At 33.9% G+C, this 24,580-nt stretch overlaps 1 protein-coding gene across 1 annotated transcript in view; it reads left to right on the top strand.

Annotated features, from left to right (window-relative positions):
- Nucleotides 1–24,580, top strand: part of LOC125063412 (fizzy-related protein homolog) — a 69,177-nt gene that overhangs the window by 13,903 nt on the left and 30,694 nt on the right. Inside the window, exon 2 of the mRNA XM_047669842.1 lies at nt 18,617–18,888. Within this exon, the coding sequence (XP_047525798.1) occupies nt 18,617–18,888 (272 nt within the window). The remainder of the gene's footprint in view (nt 1–18,616; nt 18,889–24,580) is intronic.

The raw sequence follows: 24,580 nt of genomic DNA, 5'->3' as shown, positions 1-24,580 counted from the left end.
GCATCAATCAGTGATGTCATTCACATCGGATACGTTTTTTAGGTATTTTTTCTAAGTATACAAGCTTGGACTTGTCTGATTTGACCAGCCTTCACCTTCGCCTATAGATCAGCTGATACGTATGACGATGCATATCAATTGTGTAATGCAAAGCGTAGAACTTTTTAGCATTTTTACGTATGATTTTGCAAGTAGGAGAAATTTTATTGCTTGCGGATAGTTTCTTATGAAATAGCTCAGGAAATATATGGTTCCTGGTTCAACGGGATGCTTTTAATAATAGAGGATATAATTTTCACTCTATATTTACTATGAAATGCTATGATTATAATGCTAAAGAGTGTCTACGTTTTTCTATACTAGTGTTTCGCTACCTTTTTGTGCCGTGCACTGCCTTAAGCTTTCAAAAATGACTAGGCCCCCCTATGTAATATACATAATTTTTATTATTAAAACGATTATATGTATTACGAAACACAACACAAGTAAGTAAATTTTTAAAACATAATGAAAAACTGAAATTGGAATTCCAAATAATTTTTATAACCTTTCGAATAGCCAGTAACAATCAAATTGAGATTGTTTAGACCAATGTGGGGCGTAATTTAGGTAAATTAGATGATTTGGGTAATCACCACGCTTATAAAACTAAGAAAAGTGAGAGAGCAATTTGTAAAATTTTATTAATTACTATATTTATCGGTGAATTTTGTTGACGTGTGAGCTTGTGTTATGTTATGGTAAGTTTTATAACATACAAAATCTATTTCTTATATTTGGACTGAAGTTTTTGTTCGTTCCAATTCCATGTCATCGATTTAATATGCATTGTTATTAAATCTGATATGCTGTCTTCGCATAAGCCTCTTTGAATTTGTCTAATGTCTAGCAAAATAGATTCGCAAGTTTTTTTGGCACAGTAAGATGTAATAAGTTTTTTGGAAGCACTTCGTTGAACTCTTAGCTGTTTAAACCAGGTTTTTTATTAGTTAAGTCAATAATTTAAGAGTCGTGTCAATAAGTCGCTGAACGTTAAATAAATATTATAAATGTTTTTTGGTTCTCGTATAAGCGGCTAGCTTTATCGATAATTTGTTAAATTTAAGTTATGACGCATATGTACGCTTTTATGTTAATTTAAAATAAAACAGTGGCGCTACAACCTTTTTAATTCTGGGCCTCAGATTTCTGTTTCATGATCATTTGTCAATCAAATAGGAAAGTAGTTTACATATATACACGACTTTTTGGGTTTAAGACAAGACGGTTTCCTCGCGATGTTTTCCTTCACTGTTCAATCGAATGTTAAATGCGCACATAGAAAGAAAGTCCATTGGTACACAGCCGGGGATCGAACCTACGACCTAGGCCAACACTGGTCTTTTTATGTAACTTTGGTATGTTATATACTAAGTTTAAGTTTCTGTGTAATTAAGTAAATAAGCTTTTACTGGTCTATCAATTCTGACCTCTTTAAAAATTCCAGCTTTTAAAATGATGTTGTATCGTAAAACCAGAAGCTGGGGGCGTGGTTGATAATTGGATATAATAAACAGTAGCGCTATAATTAATGTGAATACAGATTTTAAAAGCGTTTTTTTTGTTATTTAAATTCGATCGATTCGACGCCCGGATATGACAATTACAATTGTCATTAGGTATTTTATGTGATAAATGATAGCAGTGTTTTTTGTTTCTGACACCTGCGCGAGAGCATAAATCAGTTGTCAACGGATCGGATCTAGGTTTAACAATGTGGAGTAATCAATTGATGTCAAATTCGAAACTAAAGCCGCGCGGTGACATCACCGTGTCGAATGCTCTTGTCTAGTCTATTTTGGCGATAGTTCTGTAATATGTCTAGTCTAGATACCTGTTTTTGGTTGTCGGATGTCTTAAAACTGTAAGTTTTATAATCCCTCGTTTCAACAAAATTAAAAGAAGATAGACATTTAAAATAAATAAAATATGTTTATTATGGAACATAAGGTATCACTTATTCCACGTCATTAAATTTGAATCTGTAGGCATTCCTACTCATCGGCAAATGAGAAAAAAGACAGGGTCTAGGCCGAGAGAAAAAGCCGGCGTAAAAAACTCTCGGTACTATTTTAAAATAGCAAATCATCAAAGAACACTTATTTTAAAACAAATATCGCAAATTAATTAGAAGTAGCCTGTCTAGCACTAGTCCCAGGCCCTTTTATCAACTAGATAATCGTTTAAACTTTATAGTAAGCCTTTTTATACACGAGGATATGAGGAATTACTAAGAGGAAAATAGACATACGGAGGCATATAAATATTAAGGATTTTATAGGAAGTTGATGAGTTACATACTCATTATATGCATTCTAAAAGGCGGTAGACCCGGCGCTATAGGAAATCGCGTTGTAGCAGTATTCTCGTAAAACTGTTTTTTTGAACAATTAAAAAACCAGAAACAGGAATTTAATGATGTTTAATTTTGTATCACAATTGAAACAGGTGCAAAGGTACGCAAAACTAATTATGGACTTGACAAATCATTATAAATTTCAATGGGGGGAAATACCGCGTTATATGCGGTATGGAAATCGCGTTATCAGTAGGTAGAACTAGCTGAAGTCGTGAAGTGCATAACGATATACGTAAAACTGTATTCGTTTACATAGTGACAAGTGGAATGATAAGCGCTATCGTAGCAAAAACGCATACGTTATCTTTAAAAATATATTTCGCGAAGTCAACATATAACTATGTTAAGTAATCAACCACGATTTCTGGTTCGTTGCACCCAAATACTGAATACCTAACGCCGTGACGATGAATACAATTTCAGACTTGGCTGTCACGATTCGTTTCGCCCGGCAGGTACTTATATGGTCATCAGTGAATCCAAGTCCACATATAGTTTAGAAATAGTTGCCTCTGATTGGAGTGTTTGCGCTCCAAAGCAAGCTGACTAAAAAAATATTAAAAAGTAATAATTGCAATCTGTTAATTAATGGACTATTTTGTCTGTTTCTAACAGTAGGTAGTTTAGTTTTTTTGTTAACTCAACAATTTGTATAAAATTGTTTAAAACATAAAAAATCTCAGTAAATATTTCGAATCAGCGAAACGAATTCGTTACAAAATAATGTACTGTCAGCAATATATATTATTTACTACCGGCAATTAAGTGTTCTATCTGTAATTAGTTTTTTATATATTTATTTTTGTCTTCGATGTTCAAACTCAAACTCAAAATATCTTTATTCAAGTGGGTAACCAAGTACACTTTTGAATCGTCAAGTTAAATTAATCGTCAATTTACATTTACTACCAGTTCGCAAGTGAAGAAGAAGGGAAGGGAAGAAGAAGGGCGTAGAGCGGGTAAGAAGAACTGGCAAGAAACTTTCCGGCACTCTTTTAAATCGCCAAGTATTATCATACAAATTGTTTGAACTGGAGCAAATCAATCCCAAGGATTAGGATCATTTAAGTAGTCCTCAAATTTATAAAAAGCTTTGTTCTAATATATTGCTTAAGTAGGTACCTAAACAATATTTATACAGAGACAACTCTGAGACGTTTTTGTACGGGCTAAAAAGCCTAGTTTGAAGGTTAGAATGTATTTGCTGACGGTACCTTTAAGAAAATCGGTAGCAGTAGCGAAGCGAGTCCGCAGGTCAGTGCACCGCATTTAGGTTCCCATTTTTCTTTTTTCTCGTTTGTCAACGCGTTGAATAGATTTTCGCTGGCGACGTTCTACTTAATTCCATTTGTATATGGTAATGCGTTTGTATGCAGAGTTTACGATTTCTTTAGTAAATGCTGTTTTATTTTTAGTGTGTTTAAAAATGTTGAAAAACAAATTTTCTATTAAACGTGATAATAAACATTCATTTTAATTTATAATATATTTTAATATGTTGATATATAGAAGAAAAATTACAATGATGATATCATTTCAAGTTTCTTATTATTATATAAGCTATGAATATTTGCCTATACCCAGTTCCCAAAACATTAAAATCAAAAATTTGATTGATGGCTAATAATATTTATAAATATTATAAAATAAACAAGTACCGAGTGACATTTTAATTTATTAAATAAATAGTTTTAGCGTAAAAGCCTTTTATTAATTTTCTTTCATAAAAAAAAAACGCCACGTTTGACGTTATTTTATCCGTTACAGTATTGATATTTCAAATTGCGTATAGCCCCAATCTAGACATACCTAGATTTCAAATACCTGTTTGCTCGGTAAACTGCAAGCGATAAGATGTGATAGCTATCGAGTACATGTGAAACGTTTGTTTAGCACATTTTATTATTTTGTGAATTTTAATATTAATATCGAGTTTTGAAGAGAATAGACAATTCTTTGCTTATATGTTTAAAGATATTAAGCTTCAATAATTTATTATTAATTCGAACTAATGTTCTTTGAGAAAAGAGCGTACCAATTTTTAAAAGGCCGGCAACGCAGTCGCGAGCCCTCTGCCCGTTTTTCGTCTCGGCTTCGAGTGGCCCGGAACCGCAGGTCGTGATTAAGCTTTCTATATCGGATTTAAGCCCGAGTCCCTTGGGTGGAATGCCTGGTGAACCCCGAAGGCCCATCTGAACGGCGTGTGATGGGTTTATAACGTTATCAGAGAGCTTTGAGTGTAGACCAAGTCCCACAGTCGCCGCGTCAAGCTTGACATCCATGGCGCGGGCCTGCGTATGCGCATTTTAGCGTCATTAAAAAAATGCTCTTGCCCGTTTGCCCCTGTTCTATAAAATAATGACAAGGCCCTTCTATTCTATAGGTTTGGTCTTGGCTTATGTTTAGGTTTTATGTGTCTGCCTATGATTTTGAGTATATCCGTTTCCTGATGCACACATATACATTTTGTTTTGTTGGGCACATAGATAAAAAGTAATAAAAAAAAACGAACTAATTACTAAGTATTGTCTGAATATTATAGATATCGAATTCAGGTATAATATTGATAAAATCCTTTTTGAAAGTCACTTAAAATATTGGTACAACCAGGGTTGTAGTCGTACCAGGCTAACATATAGCTATTAGAATATGTCGACATATGATTTATATGAAGTATTTTTTGTCGGGATTATGTTAATCTTTACGAATCGTTTGTATGTAATTTTTTAATATCTAATAAATGTACTTAATTAATGGAATTATAAATTATACGGTGATTAGTTTATTAACCAAACATGGTCTCGTGCTTGCACAACTGCTTGTGTAAAGTACTGCGGCCATTTTGGTTTTGTTATGAGCCTAGCAATGCGGTCATGTAGAAATTTGTTGTGAATAAATTATTGCTCCAAAATTGTGTGAAAATTCAATAAATTTAAGACGTTGTTTGATAACGTCCCACTTTTAATTTATAAATATTAAATTCTAATTAAGTTTGAGATAGTGTTGCAATCTTGCCTGGCAACATATTAATACATAATAATAATAATTTTTATTTATTGCAAGAATATGGTACAAAAATGTGTAAGGTGGTCCACGGCGTGTGTCAGGTACAGAAGGATGATCATCTCTTTACTAAAGATCATGAAGCCGATATATAAAAATTTGAGGCCCAGACCTAAAAGGTTGTAGCGCTACTTATTTTCTGTTTATTTTATTTATATTATAATTATTATATGATAAGAGTCGACCCAGCACGAACTATTACTCCCGTATTCCCAACTCCGCTTTTAGTCGGGCGTCAGTCTTGTACCGTACCATAAAAAGAGTGGCCGAGAGTTTCTTGCCAGTTCTTGCCCTTGACTCGAGAACTGGTAGTAAATGTAAATTTAGAATCAATTTAACATCTATTCGGTTTACGTTCCTAATTAATATGAACCTATATAAATAAAATTAATTTGAGTTTGTTCGTAATTCGTATGTTTTTAATTTAAAGATTTGTGCAATGCAAGCGGCAATTTCTCTTTGTAAGTTAGTTTTTTGAACTCTACGATTGTTAGTAACCCACTCATGGTTCATTTGGCAAGTACATGTGCTACTGACTTCAATCGTTTTACAATTTGCTATTGTTTCCACAGCCTGTTCATAATAGCCCGGTCACCCGATAAGGTATGGGTAACCAATGGGCCCTATAGCTTTGTTTACAACTAATACGTGTTTTACGTTATTCCTATCGACTTGTTTTATGTAGTCTTAATTAATTTATTGGCCTGTGTTCTAGAGGAATTGTAATATTAAAAGTATAGGAGGCAAAGTTGTATACTTGCACAATTGTTTTATAAGCACTGAAGTATTTACGGAACAATTCGACTTAGGGTCCGTCAAGAAAAGAGCGTACCAATTCTTATAAGTCCGGCAGCGCGCTTGCGAGCCTTCTGGCAGTGCGAGTGTCCATGGGCGGCGGTATCACTTAACATCAAAAAATAAGCGCGGCGATAAGCAAAATCTTTAGTAATTATTTAATAAATAATAAAGGGATTTTTTATGTAAAATATCCTCGTGAAAAAAGTTATATAAATTATTGAAATTTTTAAATTAACTTAGTAATAACTCTACAAGTTATATAAATTATTGAATAACTCTAATTAACTACTAATAACTCTACATTAATCACTAAATTTTGTTCATGGGTTCGAACATGTAACACTCGGTCATACGGTGACAACATCGTAAGGAAACCAGCACCATGCTGCCGATTTTAGTAGACTGAAATACAGTAGCGTCAGGCACTGAAGACTGGTCACTAGATGAAGAAAGAAAAATTAACCACGAAACAGATTCACTGGTTTTTTTAACTTGAATTAAATCAAACACTTTAAACGATTCTCCTTTATTTGTCTTTAGAACCTGGAAAGAAATTCTTCAACTTTTCAAACCACATCAAACAGTGAACAATAGAACTCTTATCATAGTTTTAATTAATGAAGAACCATAGATTCATTATTTGTTGAGATAATGGCTACCATTGTTCGCTGATAAGTAGGGTCAAAGAACTCAAGGGGAATGCACTGTACAAGATGCAGGCAGCAATGCACTTTCTATACCGTTACTGACCTCGGCTAGAGCTAGGCGATCCTAATGTGAAAGTACCTTGTGATTGGAGCTAAATCAATTGGCAAGGCTATTGAATAATTCTAGCAAATACATGCCTAGACAAATGTGACTATGCCACACATGACATAACTAGCCGGCAAACGTTGTCTTGCCTTGGAACATTTTTTTAGTTCAATAAAATTAACCATCTACTTTAATAAGAAATAGGGTTTGATCGTAGAGGGCTTAATTTAGGGGGAAAATTAAGGGTTGTATGTATTTCTGTATGCTGTATTGACTAAAATTGTTGTCTGATAAATAAACAAAAAAATTAGGGGTTAACATTTAAGGGGATGAAAAATGGATGCGATTCGCAGACCTAACCGATATGTACACAAAATATCACGAAAATCGGTTGAGCCATTTCTGAGAAGTTTTTATATATTATATAGAGAATTTTATAGCTTTTTACTTCTGCAAGAATTTTTAAGTACCGATTCTTAAAAGGCACTCGCGAGCCCTCTGGCATTGAGAGTGTCCATGGGCGGTGATATGACTTGACATAGACGAGCCTCCTGCAAGTTTGCGACCTGTTCTATAAAAAAATGGATTCAGTTAGAGAACCTTTTTTTTAACTGGGCTTTTTTAAATTCTGTTCAGTTCTCTTTAGTGGTTCTGTACCAAGTTTGTTATTCATTCTTATTGTATACGATAATATTGTTTGTATATGTCACCGTAAAATTGTAAAAACCGTTAGATTGTAATCTATCTCGCGAGATTATAAACTGTCGAAAGATTGTGAACCTCAACGAACTGCTTACAAATTAACGTATTATTATTCGGTAGTTATTAAGGTAGGTAGTATTATTATTCGGTAGTTATTAGGTATATAACGTATTATATGAAATTGTTGGGAAGTAAAATTAATCTGTAATTGACGAAAGAAGTTTGAATGATAACTAAGTTAGTGTAGTACAATCTACCGAATAATAATACGTTAAATTGTAAGCAGTACGCTGAGGTTCACAATCTTTCGACAGTTTATAATCTCGCGAGATAGATTACAATCTAACGGTGTTTACAATTTTACGTTAACATATACATTTAGTACGAAACGAATAATATTCGATTGGTATGCTCTGTGTCCGTAGCAGTGTTGGCCTGTCTTGAGCGTGCGATTCTCATCTTCTGATACAAGTTCCAAGACCTGCTGCGCTATTGTATTTTTTTGTCTATGTGCATTTAGTAGTCGCTTATCCGGTGAAAGAAAAAAGACGGCGTGTGCCTACAGGAGGCTGATCACCTACTTGCCTATTAGACAAATGATCACTTAACGGATATATAAAACTGAGATCAAACCAAGGTATCTGTGATACGGAGAGCTTTTTATGTCAGTATACATTTCGTGTTAAGCTACTGGTCACGCCAAAACATTTTTCAAATCAACCCAGACTATACTAATTTTAAATAACTATTTTTCTCTGTGCCAGTGTACCTTTAATTTTGGCAGGATTTCCTCGCTGTTTTGAGATACTTTAACAAAGTATGCGGGGAAAGCACCAGCTCTGGGGTCACCGGTAGTATCTACCAGATGCAAACTGAAATCTTTAATTAACTTGAAGCCAAGACTACTCAAAAGAGAACAAAATGAAAGTTTTTATTGAAATCGTATCATAAGTTAACAGTCGTAAGCATCAGCTAACTTTATGGCTAGTATAAATTTCAATTGATTGCATGATTAGTTCTTTGTCTTTTAACGATGGACAATTTGTAAACACTTCCTGGTTAGCCTCTGATGCTATTCTACTTGTTCTATTATTGTCCTTAAGGCCGCCATTCACGATCCATCGATCCATGTGGCACGCTGTCGATCCAAAATTCGTCCATGGAAATAGTTGGCAAGCCACACTATTTCCAACAACATAGGCTATGTTTCATTTTCAAAAAAAATAGGGATGCTTACTAAAACTTGAATAATCTAACCCAAGGTGTAAAAAAATAAACAAAAAACCTCCTTCAATCGCGTGCGCTGCGAAAACTATTAATGATAGAACAAAATGATGTATTACAATTTTTCAGGACACATCACTATCTATAAAAAATGTCGCGACAGCATGTCTCTATCTTTTATAGTTACGTCACAATAAGCGTCCTTTTATTATTATTTTTTTACTAAAATACCATCGCTAGAAAAGGCTCTTTATTCGTACCTAGGCATTGATCCTTATCAAAATAATTACCAACGTTTCACATAAGCTACAATTTAATAACCATCAAAAAAGCATGGATTGGTGTTCTCCTGCCGTTTCTCTTAAATAGTTTACTACTATGTAATATAAAAAACATCTTAGCCACAGCAACGCTTGGCCGAGTCTACTAGTCTAGAATAAAATAACAAGAACGCGTCTTAAATGCAGAGTTATTCAAATCAACGCTTACGTAATATTAATGTCGTGCAGATGCAATCTCAATTAATATTGGCAAGATAACGCGTTTATGCACTGTTTGGACCCTAAGTGAGCGTCTGGGGAATAAATTCTGACGGTCCGATAACACCGTCTCGTAAAATTGACGATCGCTGCATTACTATTTATTTCCTAAGGGTGTCGTTGACCCTGATTATTGAAGGCCTCGAGGTAAAACTTGGTTAATTAATTTTATAAGTTTTTTCAGACTTGTATGTAATATTTAAGAGATAGCGAATTTATTACATTATTTACTTAGAAAGCAGTGATTAGTGCCCGTGCCTACTATGTACAAAGGCATGTCTTAGGTGTTATATTATATTTATATTGAAAAATATATACGTTATTGCGACGATGTTTACTCATCATATATTGGTAAAGTGATTTTTTTTAAGTAAAACTGCTTTAGGCACAAGAGGGTGAAATTTCTTAAAAACGTCACGAAGATGTGCAGCGTATTTGTCAAAGAAAAGGGAGAGAGCGATTGAGACCGATTGAGAGAGAGAGAAGGGTGAATTACCTTATAGAATATTTCGTGAAGAGAATTTATGAAATATAATATTTTATGAAAATTATGTATTGAAATCTCAAATGACGAATTGTAAATTTAAATGCCACGTGTTTTTATTAACGAAGAAAGAAATATAAAAAAAATCATCTGATTTTAAGTGATACTATATAACTATTTTCCAAAAATCCATTCTCCTCTAAAAGGCCGGCAACGCACCCGTGGGTGTCCTTTTCTGGCTGTTACGAAGTTTGCAAGGGTTGCATAATATAAACAAAATTAGTTGTTGTATTGTTAACAAAAACCTTTATGTATACGAATCGAATTGTAATTGTCGGTTTATAAGTCATTTATTACCATTTAACAAAGATATATCAACGTTAATCACGATAGGTTTAAAATATTTTATAGACAATTATATGCATACTTCTTAAAAAAAATAACACCTCCATATCATGAACTATACCTGGTAAAATATGCAAATATTTTTATTATGTTGTAAAATTGTATGATTTTATTACGTTTAGTTAGTATGGGTTCGAAATTCCACTCCACTTGTCAAGATAACAGTTTAACTTTCTAAGGGCGTTCTAATTTTAAATGCTTTCGTAATCGGTAGGACGTATTGTTGCGTAACAAAGTACTTGGTACATCCGTGCTTTAATAAAAGCTTCCTGAATTCCGTTGTAAGCGGTCTGCTAACAAGAGAAAACATTTACTGTTTATATAATTTTAATGGTAGATAAAGATTTGATATGCATTTGTGATCAGCGAACCAAATACTACTAGTCTAGTGTTTAAAAATCTATAGAGTTTGTGATTACGTAACGAGGATTCTAAAATTGCATAAGACTTGGATAAAAACTTTTATAAATACATAATTCCATTACAGATGGTTTACGTTATTACATTATAGTTACCTGGTAGAAAATTTGTTTTATGGACAAAACTTTTGGTCCTAGATATTTTTTTTTTAATGTAACAGGGGACAATCTGGCAAACACGACAAACTACAAAGATGCAAAGAAGGAAAACAGGTATCAAATAGTCGCATCTTCCTTGTGTCTTTATCTTTCTGTTTATAAGCTCACCCAAAACAAACGCCACGTAGAATAAATTAAATTTAAAAAAAAACTGGCAAAGTCACCTTATGTTAAGTGATAGACACATTGCCAGAAGGTTCGCAAGTGCGTTGCCAGCCTTTTAAGAATTGGTACGCTCATTCTTGACAGGTCAGAAAGGAGAAGTCGAATTAGTTCGGAAATACATCGGCTGGTTCCACATAGTGGTTGTTGAAAAAACTGCCTTAAAACGCTCAGTTGTGCCTGGACGTGCTATGATGAAACTCAGCTTCAGGTATTAATTTGAACAACTCTGTACATTCTGTCGTGTTTTTCATTGTACGTGCTAATTGCGGTATAAATACACACGAGGTTGGAACTTCTAACCATTCAAATAGTATTGCAAACGTAAGTCCTTAATAGAATGTGCCGTTCTGCATGCAGTGAGGTTGAATCTAGGTCATGCAATCATACATTTAATGCACATATGTACTAGTAACAGTTATTGTCTTTTATCTACTCTATACGTTAACATAGCGATAGTTATTTAGATTAAATCACCTTCGTATCGTGATACCTTGTCTTGCGTAAGATGTGATTTTTCTTCTACCAACACGCCTATTTACTGTAGGATTTCTACGTGATATGGTAGAGGTTATAGATCAATAATAATACAAATGATATTTTAATAGTAATCAATTAAGTTGTTAGCAACGACTTGTGGAGAATTATATAAATAAAATGTAAGATTCGTTTTTATAATTACAAAATTAATTACCCGTTTTAAAACTGTAGAATATATGTTTATTGAAGTCATCATCATATACATATACAAATCTGATGAGCAGACGGACTCATTTTAAGATCTTGTCTGAATTTTTTGCCTATCGAGTTCAAATGTTTAATGTTCCCACTAGGATCTTAGTATTTCGAAAAAAAAAGAGATTTACGGTCTAATATGCTATACTTTATTTTAATATTTAACTTAGACGACTATGAATTTAATGTTATCCGTTTTATAAATAGAGACGCAAAGAAAAAAAACCAGGGAAAATGAAATGAATCATGGTTTTCGAAAAACAAATGCACGAGTAAATTGCTGTAAAAATTGAAGTTGGAATTCCTTACCAAAGAGGAGATATTTAAGGTCAAAGTGGGCAGTACGATAAAACGCCAATTTCATATGTAAGGACCTAATTAATATCATAAATTATTATGTGACACAAACCATACGACTGCTATTTTAGTACGATTAAAGACTCTTAGTTCTGAAGTAGTTAGTGTGTTAAGACAGGAAAAATCGATAGCTAAGTATGGCTTTTTAACCTCGATTCATAGACACACGTAATGCTATCGACACGTCGTATTATCTGTTTTTTTTTCACCTGCTATTAAATGATAACGTAAGTGCGGTGACACACATAAATACATTCCTGGAGATAATGACTACTCCCGAACATTTTAAAGAATCACGAGTTTGATAAGTAGCAAGTTGTGTGAAAAAGTTATAATTACAGAGCGTTAACTAGGCGTAAATATTACGAATCGTAAATAGTAAAATAATTTTGCAAATGCAAGAACAACTTCGATGGATTAGTTGATTGTACGAATAACATAATTCTTATGTGTTGTATCGTGGAGATTTTTATGACAAAAGTTTTGAAATATGGTTTTTAGGTTCTGTGTAATGGTGTGGTATCTTTCAACACTTGTCTAACCTCTGCTAGACGTCTCCAGCTAACTACCATACTATCAGCCCTAAGACTATGAGCTTCTGACTATCTTTTCTCTGGTGCTGTCATGTGGAGTGGATTCCCACTTGAAGCATCTACTCATCTACTGCCTATAGCTGCTGCTGGTCTTCTAACTCTAGACTATGGTGGTTTTAGTCGTCTCACATACTGTTCTATGGCTAATTGCCAGCAAAGCATTAAATTTAATATCTAATATATAAAATTCTCGTGTTACAATTTTCGTTCCCATTCTCCTCCAAAACGGCTCGACCGATTCTTATGAAATTTTTTATGCATATTCAGTAATCTAAGAATCGGCTACTATCTATATTTCAAACCCCTAAGGGGTGAACATCCAAAAAAAAAATGATTTAATTTTTGAGACAAAAAATGTTGTTTTTTATTTTTTTATGATATAGCTTATAAAAATACATACAACCCTTAATTTTCATGACTTGAACTCTGACGTTTATATAGAGAAAAATTCACAGAACAACCTAAAAAAATTTATTCCGGAAAACCGAACTGACTCTTGGGTAGTATAGCAAAATGTTCCATGTTGGTCTGTACTAAACAGGTAGGCTAATTAAAATCACATTAAGGACAAACGAAGTTCGCGGGGGTAGCTAGTAGACTATAACATTAGCATAGTTTTGTCTTGACTGAAGCGTGGCATGATTTTGTTTTAATTGTTTATTTACATTGATAATTATCATATAATATAGGATTATGTTAATACGCTTCCGCCCTTAACTTAATAACCCATTGAATTATTCCAATTTCTTAAACGTTTTTAATTTAAACGAAAGGAAATATAAAATCGTCGTAATGATAAGTTTTATAGTGTATGGTTTTGATTTAATATATCATTATGTCATTATCATAATGAGTAAAATGAGTAGGAATATTTCTAATGGCAAAATTGGAGTTATCTACGTCGTTGCAATTATTACTACAGCTTCTCTTAAGCCGGCCATAGACGGACCACATGTTGTAGTCAAGACCGACTGCAATATTTAGTTTGCTCAGGAACTGCTCGGTCCATGTATTGCGAGTATGAATTTAGTATGGAAACTGCAGATCGCCGTGCGGCGACCGCATATTACAGTCGGTCTTGACTGCATAATGCGGTCCGTCTATGGCCCGCTTTAGGCTCTCCGGTTGGGTCCAATTCCATTTTACCTAGCGGTTAACTTCAATACCTAACGAATCTAACCTAATTTGTCGGCAAATTGGATGTGGGCCGTCACGTAGGTGGAGGCCTTGGTGAAGGCGGTTTTTATTTGCAAAGTACAAGCGATAGACACCTCTAATTTATTCAGGTTTCGGCATATATTCGCATCCGTGGTGCGTTGACGAATTTGGTATTGCTATGAATTAATTATGATTGTTTGTCACGTATCTTACCAAATGCTCGTAACGTTCACGCACCTTGTACGGAAAGTCCCTCAGGAAGTGTGATTGAACTTTGTGTCTGGATGTTAGAAATGGTAATTTGATTAACCGGAACACTAGCCTACTTCCGCTTGTCAAATCGGTGCTTGCAAATTTAATGATGTGATTTTAAATTATTATTTTATTTCATTATGAACATGGTTTTAGAAAAAGTAAACAAGTGCAAGAGTTTTTTGTATGATTACTCTACGTTTTCGCAAATAATTGAGTTATTGATACGTCGAAATGTACACATTTTATTAAACAGTATTGAAATGAGGTTTATTTTCATCTATATATTTGTTTCCACATATCTTCTACATAATAAAAATATCTACCTTTCTTAAATATATATTAGTTTTAAGCGTAATCTAATAAAATTATCCACCCTCGTGAACTCAGCCAGAGTACAAAGCAAAACTACCTCCATATAACCTCATTCGTTACATATTTGCGATATTTAGTTATACATCATTGGCAGCATATTTACTTTGATATACACAGAGTAAAGCGTATTAATTAGCGTATAATATTGCCTGAATAAATTGATTATTACAAATTAAAACAGCTACACCATTTTATAAACCAGTTTTCGTCTGGGAAAAGACGTTTAGGTCTTAGCTAAATGCAATTTCGCTCCCGTCGGTGCGATGAACTTGAAAGGAAATGACTTTAGATAAATCCTTAGCAGATATAAAGAGACTCTCCATAATTACGTCAGTACTGGTTTTTATTTTTCTCCAGTCAAAGTCAAATATTCCGTTTTTCTTTTAATGAGAACAACTTAAAAACGCCTTTGATTGACTTAATAGTTGATGTTGGAATGTGGGTAATATCACTAATTGGTGATATTCTGGTTCAATTTTAATTTTAATTCTAATTAAAAACACAATTTTTTTAGTAACATTAACAACCATCAATACAGCACACACATACAGCATAACAACTCTTAGCTACAATCTCAAATACATGCGCACAATACAACCATCCACAAACTCACACATTCATACACACACTTAATGTCTTATAAGACTAGTGTTTAGTTGAACTAAACCAACTTTTTCTCAAAAAAGTGTTTTAGAAATGTACCATGTACCACGGAATAATTGTTATCTAGTTACCCACAACAAGGACTTCCTAGTGTGGGGACTAGCAATAGATCAATTTTGTCATGAATAAAGTTTTTATTATTTATTAACTAAAAACAATAACTAACCTTAAAATATATTATTAAAAGGAGTCCCTTTAGGCAAGGTTCCGAAGATACTGGCAGCGAATCCCCCTTTGAATAGCTAGACTAAATCCTTGTCCGAGGTAGCTGCCAGCTCTTCGGTCTCCTGTGATGTCGACTAATCTTTTTGCTATTTCCTTAAAAAGCCTTATAGCGCTAGGACCCCACGGACCAAGGGTCTCGACACCGAATGGGACAAAATCATATTCGGAGCCTAGACCCCTGTATTTGCATACTTTAGCTTTTTATATTTTTATTTATTATTTAATGTGACCTAATGTAGATTTTCCTCGACTACCGATTTCTAGTATTAGCGTTCAGCCATTGAAATTAGAAGAAATAGTGAATTACACCTATTTCCAGAAATACTACAGTTACTAGAAAACAATAATTTCTTAAGAAAGAGTTATATTTAAACGGTTTCTGTACGTGCATTTGAACTCAAATGCACTCTCTTAGAATATAAAGATTTATCTCCGTCGGGTATTGCTCCTGCGGTGTGAATATCCTCTATAAATGCTCGAATAGATATTAAAGTACTAGGAAGTTGACCCAGGACTAGAACCGGTATGAGCTTAGGGTTTAAAATTAGCTTTGTTCGCTGCACTTTCTTTGTGCTATGACTTTGTAAAGGTAAAATCACGTTTTTTGAAAGTATAGACGTTTATATATTGATAAATAGATGTATAAAACGATACTAGCCCGTGTTTTCTATTTCTGTTTTTAAGAGATCGCTTGGTAGCGATAAGGCGGCCTGTTAGACGATGTTTTTTTAAGTTTATTTTAATTTTTTTTAATGTGCCTATGTGCAATAAAATGTGAATACCTTGAGATAGAAGGTGTATGAACATACCTTCTATTTTCATATTTTTTCCGTTACATGTATTTTTACATATTTTTTTCGATTTATTGATATATATATATAAGATTGCATACTTGTATTTCTATATCTATTTTACTGTCTTTTATTTTAATTGTATAATTTTTTTTGTGTTTCGTTAGTGTGCCTTTTTAAAATAAATCTGTGTATCTGTAGCTTTCTGTTTCTTTGACATTGAATCACCTACAGATAAAACGTATCATTTAAAAAAAGTTTTTAAAATACAATGTAGTAGCGATGTAAACATGTTTGGACAATACGAAAGATTACATGTTATCGAGGAGTGGCAAGTTATGGTTGCACCTAAAAGGCACTTAAATGGGTGAATCAGTGTTGTTCAGACCTGCACAGTGAATCATACAGACGTGTGTATAATTGTAGAATTCTAAGTCCCCCGCGCAGTGGCGAAATGATGATTAATGGAATGTTAATTAAGTGAGTCCTGATGCTAGCGGTAATAGTGGGTAGGCTCGGTTGCTCTCACATGGGTCATTGCAATGCATATGATTGAGTATATGTACTTTAAATATAATATATAAGATTTAGGACAATATTTTAACCAACACACTGATAGACTTATGATTGTCTGCTAGAATAAATTAATTATTTAAAAATATAGGTCTGCAGTAGCACCTCCCAAATACAGTCGATATTTCCACATATGAACTTATTTATGGTCTGTTTCACAATGTACGGATAAGTTCTATATAAGTTCCAAATTAGCTATTTAATACTTATTGGTGGGATAAACACAATTGTCAGATAGCGCTATTCGTCACATAAAGTCCATCATAAGTTATGAGTCCGATGAATGTCAAATAGCACAATTTATTCTTCCAAATAATTTATGTGATGCATAGCTATTTGGTACTTTATACATACATTGTGAAACAGACCCTTAGTAATTTTTTTTACTAAATGTTAACAAATGTTAAAATTTAATAAGTAATTTCAATGATTTTTTTGCAATATATGTTAAGTAGCTATGATCACATGCTTTAGTAAATAAATAGCTATTGAATAAGTTTTAATGTTACTTTATAATAGAACTGCATTACAGAAATATGGTTGTGACAAAATTGATTTAACGCTAGTCCCAATTAGCTGTGTTGTACATAACTGGATTACAATTATTCCGTAGTGGATGTTTCAAACATTTGTTTAAGAAAAAATAGTCTTTTTGAACCAAAACGACTTAGTGTTCTTCAAAATAAGAGCGTACCAATTCATTAAAAGCCGGCAAAGCACTCGCAAGTTACATCTAATCAAACAAGTTTTATAAGACCTTAATAATTACATTGTTCTGTTTTGAATAATAAATTTGTGCAAGCAAAGTAGGTTATATTAATAAAAGCCCTTGGCATAATTGCCCATATTCACAATACCCCCAGATATTCTAATTTAACATAATGATTCACACGGCGCGTGTCAGCATATGGCTCTGACAGGACACGATTTAATTCGGCGCGTGCGCATAAAATGTCTATTTACGGATTGGTTACCGACGCGTCGGTTAACCTGTCCGTTTCAAATAGATCGTTCACCTTTATCTAATCAGTATCCGGACTAAATGAGTCAATATGGTTATAGCTTTTTGTTTTATCTCCTGAACCCTTGGATATCTGTTTTAGGTATTTTTGGGATCGTTTGACGTCAGTCAGTGAAGTGAAAGTAACTTGTGATGTAAAACTTTGAATTAATACAGACTACTTTATTCATTACCTAATTTGATATAATATTAATAATAAGACCCTTTAGCTTCCAATCATTACAAAAGCTTATATTTGTTATTTACATTTTTTTTCTTGTTATCCTAATATCCTAGCTACATTCAGTACCGTCGATCGGAACCCCTTCACGGGTAGGCCTCGTTCAGCTTTTTGCAACTATCCCTCTCCATGCCTTTCTTTCTGCATTCGCTTCCTGCTACTGCTTCTATTTCTTCTATCCACCATTTTCTGTCTCACCCTCTTATTCTTCCCCTTGGTCCTTTCCATATGTTGTCTTTAAAGTCCACCTTTTATCTGTGCATCTTGCTTTATGGCCCGCCCATCATCACTTCTATTTTCGGGCATAATGTAAGGCATCTAAAACTTGTTTTTCGTCTTACTTTTTCGCCTTTTTTATGTATTTTTTTTATTTTTAGTACGATTTTTCCATTGATTTCTGGCATGGTTAATAGTTTGGTTTTATTTTTTTGTTCTATGTCCGTTTTATTTATTACAGAATTATATATATTAAACTTAGTGTCAATGTTGGATTCCAAGTACCTTGTTCGAAGGAATACACATAATATAAATAACTCCTCTTTTCCAGCTATACGTCGAGGAACAGACAACCAGCCAGCTAAGAAAGCACGCAGTGATGGCAGTGGGAATGAGAACGCCAGCAGTGGGAGGGATCACCTGGCCTATGGCTGTCTTCTCCGCAATGAGCTCCTGGGTGCACAGATCGAAGAGTTGAGGGGTCCTCCAGCACCCTGCTCAGATGGGAATAGGGCCGCGCTGGGTTCTGTCCAGTTGCCAGGGACCGCTCAGGCCTTTTCACCGCCAGTATTTAGATTCAGAGCACAACCACATAACGCTGAGGTGAGTTTTTTTTTTGGGTTATTATACTCTATGATCTATGATCGAGCTTGGTGTCAATCTTATTTATTTATTTACAATAGCATGCCACACTTGGCACACTGATGGTACAAGAATAATAAAATACAATATTTAATGTGACAAGCACTTATAGGCGAACTACAAACACGAAGGGATAAAAAGATAAACAAAAAAATTAAATATAAAAACTAATGGAAAATTCATTTCAAACTGTGAAAGCAACTATGGATATCTAGACCTAGCTCTCACTTTGAGCCTAGAACCTATGGACGTTATTGTATGCCTGATTTTTTTTTAAATTAATTGAATTAATTTTAAAAAAATTAGTTCGATAGAATGACACAATAATACCCACACCAATTATCCTATATAAAAATATAATATTTATATGCTGATAACTAACAATATAGCAAGCAACTCTTGTGAACTCAGCCAGTGTACAAACAAATAGGTCTACCTAAATAGAAATTTTATTTATTATTGGTATTGCTCGCTGATGCATTTATTGAAAGTCTTAAATGGATTCCATCAGTGGGTCTTTGAATTTTTAGCCAGGTAGCAAGTTTAAATTTGCATTTTTTAGTTCTGCAATCCTATATCACACATTTTATTAGGGCCATGATACTCTAAATTGATATTCATTTATATGAAAAAGGAATGTTTTTTGGTGATTCGGTTCAGGTAGAGGTGACTAGCCCCCATTTAACGTGCTTAGCAAACACATTGGCCGTACGTTATCCCCTAATTACGGTTCTGATCTATATGAAATCGTAAGCGATTAAGAAAAATTATGATAGGTTTACAATAAAATAAAAATAAATAAATGATATCGGCCATTTTTTGAAGTGAAACTTCTTGAGGTATATGAGTGTTAATTTTTACTGAAACCTCACGAAGATGTACGTACAGCGTTTTGTCGAGGAAAAGTGAGAGAGCGATCGAGACCGAATGAGAGAGAGTGAGAAGGGCAAATTACCTTATAGAAATTCTATTTTAAAAATTAAAAATTTGTAAACAGAATTTATGAAATATTAGTATTTAATATTTTATGCAACATAATTTATTGCAATCTCAAATGACGAATTGTACATTAAAATGCCACGTGTTTTTATTAAAGAAGAAATAAATTAATAATTTCTATTAATTTTCGACACGATGTTTTAATATTTTTCGTGGTTAATAAAAAATATATTTCTTTTAGCCAATTTTAATATTGTTAATATACCTTTTAGAGGGTTTATTATTCACGAGTGCAACGCCGGTGCAAATAGTCGTACAACATATAAATCAAATCCTCCATAAAGTTTTAAGATGTTTTAAGATTTCAGTCGACGTAAAACAATTTGATTGCCAGTAAAATATAGTCGTAAACGCCATTTTGATACATCAACGTGAGCAAAAAATTCGCATGCTTAATTAGCGTCTATCGGCGATTTTAAAAATTGCATTTAGCTGTATCTAATTGCATTGAACATTTACAATACTAGTATACGTTTCACACGTTATATCTATGTTTTTTATATGTGTTACATACCTAACTTAAATTATATACCACAAAAATCAATCATACATATATAATGTATACAAAAGGAAAAATCAATAAAAACATTTAAATACGTAATACCGGCTGGGCTGTGTGGTGTGCTCATGATGCATGTGATTTAGCGCTATGGATATTTTTAATACTTTTTTAAAGCATATTCCTCGATAGCTTAAACAAGTCAGGCTTAAATGGTAGACGTTGTATGTCCGGGCTGCGCGATACAAAACTGAGTTTTTTGCTTAGTTGGTGTTGATGTGAGGAACGTGAAACAAAGCATCTGATCAAGAGTCTGGTATGCAGGAACATGGAGGTACAATTTTTCTAGAAGTTAGAAATTAAATTTATTTGAGATGCTGTCATGTAGTAGCATTATATAGTTTTTTCACGTCGAGGGTCTAATTTCCTATCATGTTACCAATTGGAATTATCAAAATATTATAAACAATTCAACCAGTTGCCAGTGCTTAAAAGCGGCACGCAAAACGTTGATTTAAAAGTTTGTTTTTCAGTTATTACAGGGATATAGTTGGCTTACTCAAAATATATTTGTAATTCATGTTAGTAAAAAAAATCAAGGGGGAGGGGAGCGTAAAACAAAAGACGGAACATAACATATGGTGTTGCGTGTCAAGTTGACTGTCAACGCACGTTGGACATGTTGAACAAAAGGCTTGTAGCCTAGCGGTCAAATTAGTGTCCGCTAGGTGAGGGGTATGGGGTTCGGTTCCCGGTCGGAGTGCAAGTTTATTTCTATAAATTTAAATTTGTCTCCGTCTTTGGTAGGAAACATGGAGATCACAGTCGAATTTCTAAGGCAGGCAGTGAGTATGCTATCTTGGATAGTAGACCGAATATCGCAGTTGCAAATGATTAGCATTTCGACATTCCTTTGTCCCATATACGCCTGCTGCATAGAGCCTGTGGGGGATGCGTAAACCCATTTTCACCTCGATATTTAAAAAAAGACAGACGCAAACAAAACGCGCCGTCTTACAATATCCTGTAGAATTCAAAAAATTTAATTGAAACTTGAACTATTCATAATATTTTCGTCAATCAATACCCAAGTCTGTTGTTTACGACACAAACACGTTAGAAACTCAATATTGGTTAGTGTTATGGAATTATGAACGAATATTCGGGACAATAAAGTTAAGAGCGGGCTAGCAAAATTCATGATTTCACCCGCGCGTCTTCCTCCGCCCGATCTAGTGTCTAGTGAAACGAACGTATGCCTGAAGTTCGCGTGAAATGAGACTGAATGAAGTAAACGCCAAATGCTTTTTATTTAAATAACTAGTAAAATATACAATATTTAATAAAATCGCTACTAACAGCTCTCGGCCTAACTAATATGATGTAATTCAATTATTTTTTATTCCATAACACTCGCCAAGATTGAATAGAAACGAAATCAGGCAAAAGTTTGTGTTTTTGTGGCAAGTAAATTAAAATTTTCATTGCATTGACCCTGCTATTTGACCCGGGTTTCAAAATGATAATCGGTCGTAATGACCCGAAAGTCGGTATAAATGTGTATTTATGATAAAATCACTATTGTGATCGTTTGCAAACCTTTTTAACGAAATGCCAATAGCCTTTTAGGTGCCAATGTTATTCCGTTATTAGTAAAAAATGAAGAAAAATGTTTATTAATACGATCGAACAAAGTGATATTTGAACCTCGGTTTAAAGTGTCGTAACATTAATTTGATATCGAAAACCTTTGATCTTTTTTATACAAGCATCTGCTTACCTTTGCTATATATATTAATAAACATGTTTTTATTTTAAAGTATTTATTATATATATTATATTAAATGCGGCGGCGATGAGAACTTGGAGAAACTGATCGTGGTTGGTAACAGAGAAGGCAAAACATCACGTGGCCGTTCACCAACCAGATGGATCGATCAAGTGAAGGAGCTGCTGGGCAGAATCGGGTGGAAACAGACAGTCTGCTCCAGATGCTTCCTTGCTGACCACGTCGCTCAGACATGAGCTGCCGATTAAAGATAGAGAATATATATCTATATATATGTATAAAACTGCAAGCAATTCAAAATACTATTGCTAATACTAACTATTCATACTGAATAAAAATGGGCCAATCATTGAAAAGACGTTCTGCGTCTTTTCAATGATTGGCCCATTGGAAATAATAATTTTATTTTTCTTAAAGGCTTAATTACTTAACTTTTCGTAATAAGTTTCTGTTTATAAAGAAATTGATCTGAAATCACTGTCTTCGTTTTTTAATGTTACTGGCAGGAGGCTCACCTGATGTTAAGTGACCCTGCCATAGAGCTGCTCACATTATCTTATATCCCCTAGGCTCGCAAGTGCGATGCCGGCCTTATAAGAATTGCTTAGCTCTTTTCTTGAAGGACGCTAAGGCAGCTGGTTCCACATAGTGGTGGGCCGCGGCAAAAACTGTACAATTACAAGAACTTTAAATTGTTTTGTGTAATACTTGGTAATTTGGTGGTCATCAAAGACCTTGGTGTTATAAAAAAAAATCAGAAACTTGTTGTTTGCGCAACAAAGAAAATTACTAATTAATATTTACGATGAATTTGCTGAATAGCATCGGTCTTCTATTGTAATTTGAATTTGTGTATCGTATGTCAGATCGCCATACGGTGACATGTGTCACTTTTTTCTCGGATCGAGTGTCTTGACGTGAATAATTTATTCTATTGTCTATTATCTATGCTAATTGAAGACCCTAGCAACAGATATATTTTTAGCAGCAGCTTTCATTATTGAACGTCTAGGCAGAATACGAAATACAATTCGTATCAGCTCGAAGTACGTCGTTCCACAACTGAGCGTTTCTTAAGGCAGTTTTTGTATCTGTCACCGTAAAATTGTAAACACCGTTAGATTGTAATCTATCTCGCGAGATTATAAACTGTCGAAAGATTGTAAACCTCAACGAACTGCTTACAATTTAACGTAATATTATTCGGTAGTTATATGAAATTGTTGGAAAGTAAAATTAATCTGTAATTGACCAAAGAAGTTTGAATGATAACTAAGTTAGTGTAGTACAATCTACCGAATAATAATACGTTAAATTGTTAGCAGTAAGCTGAGGTTCACAATCTTTCGACAGTTTATAATCTCGCGAGATAGATTACAATCTAACGGTGTTTACAATTTTACGTTAACATATCTAAAGAACCAGCTGCCCACTGAAGTATTTCCGAACTTCTTTCAAAAGACCATACCAATTCTTAAAAGTCATCGCACTCGCGAGCCTTCTGGCTATGTAAGTTTATGGTATCACTTAATTAGGCAAGCCCCCTAGCCGTTTGCCCCATGTTATATAAAAATCGTGTACTTATGTACACGCGTTAGAAGTTATACTTATTTGCGTAACAAGATAAAAATCTTTTCAAAAACTTTATTCTACGTTCGTAGAAAAAACGACACTAACTATAGCTAAGCGTTGTTTAAAAAAAAAAACAAAAAAAAAGGCGATTAAAAAGAGTGGCGGAGAGTTTATTGCCAGTTCTTTTCTACCGTTATACGCCCTTGATTTAAGAACTGGCAGTAAATGTAAAATTAGATGCATTAATATGTTTTTCTTTACTGACGAGTCATAAGTGTACATTATGTGACCTACATGATTAAATGATTTTTTACTTTTTACTTTACTTTTTAACTTTAGGGTGTCGGTTTTTGTGACGGTGTGCGCGCGCATCGTAAAAATTACTCTCATATTTTTTTCCTAACGCGTCAAAAGAAATATAACTTCAAATGCTATTGTATGAATATAAAAATTTAGCAGTCTAGTGAATATTATAGACTATAGTGTACACCCCATTCCTTAATTGTTTTTAAGTGAATTAATTTCAACCATGTTCTAATATTGCATTGGAAGCCTTTCTAAGAAGCAAGTTTCCTTACACGTAATACTCTTGGAATTTAGTAGTTTGCTGACGTAATCGAAAAGCAAACATCGCGAATCCGTATTTGTCGCTGAGTAAAAAATCCTTTGTGTGTACAATTAACGAAACGTTTAGCGTGTTGGTGGGAATAGCGCTAATAAGAAGCACCTATGTTTTTTGCGTTAGAAATGTAAATGTGCGCATGCATTTTTCATTGGCTATTGTCTTTTGACCG

Source organism: Pieris napi, chromosome 3 (genome assembly GCF_905475465.1).
Source record: "Pieris napi chromosome 3, ilPieNapi1.2, whole genome shotgun sequence".
Taxonomy (NCBI): domain Eukaryota; kingdom Metazoa; phylum Arthropoda; class Insecta; order Lepidoptera; family Pieridae; genus Pieris; species Pieris napi.
The sequence above is the reverse complement of the archived record's forward strand: the minus strand, read 5'-3'. Positions and strand labels throughout refer to the sequence as shown.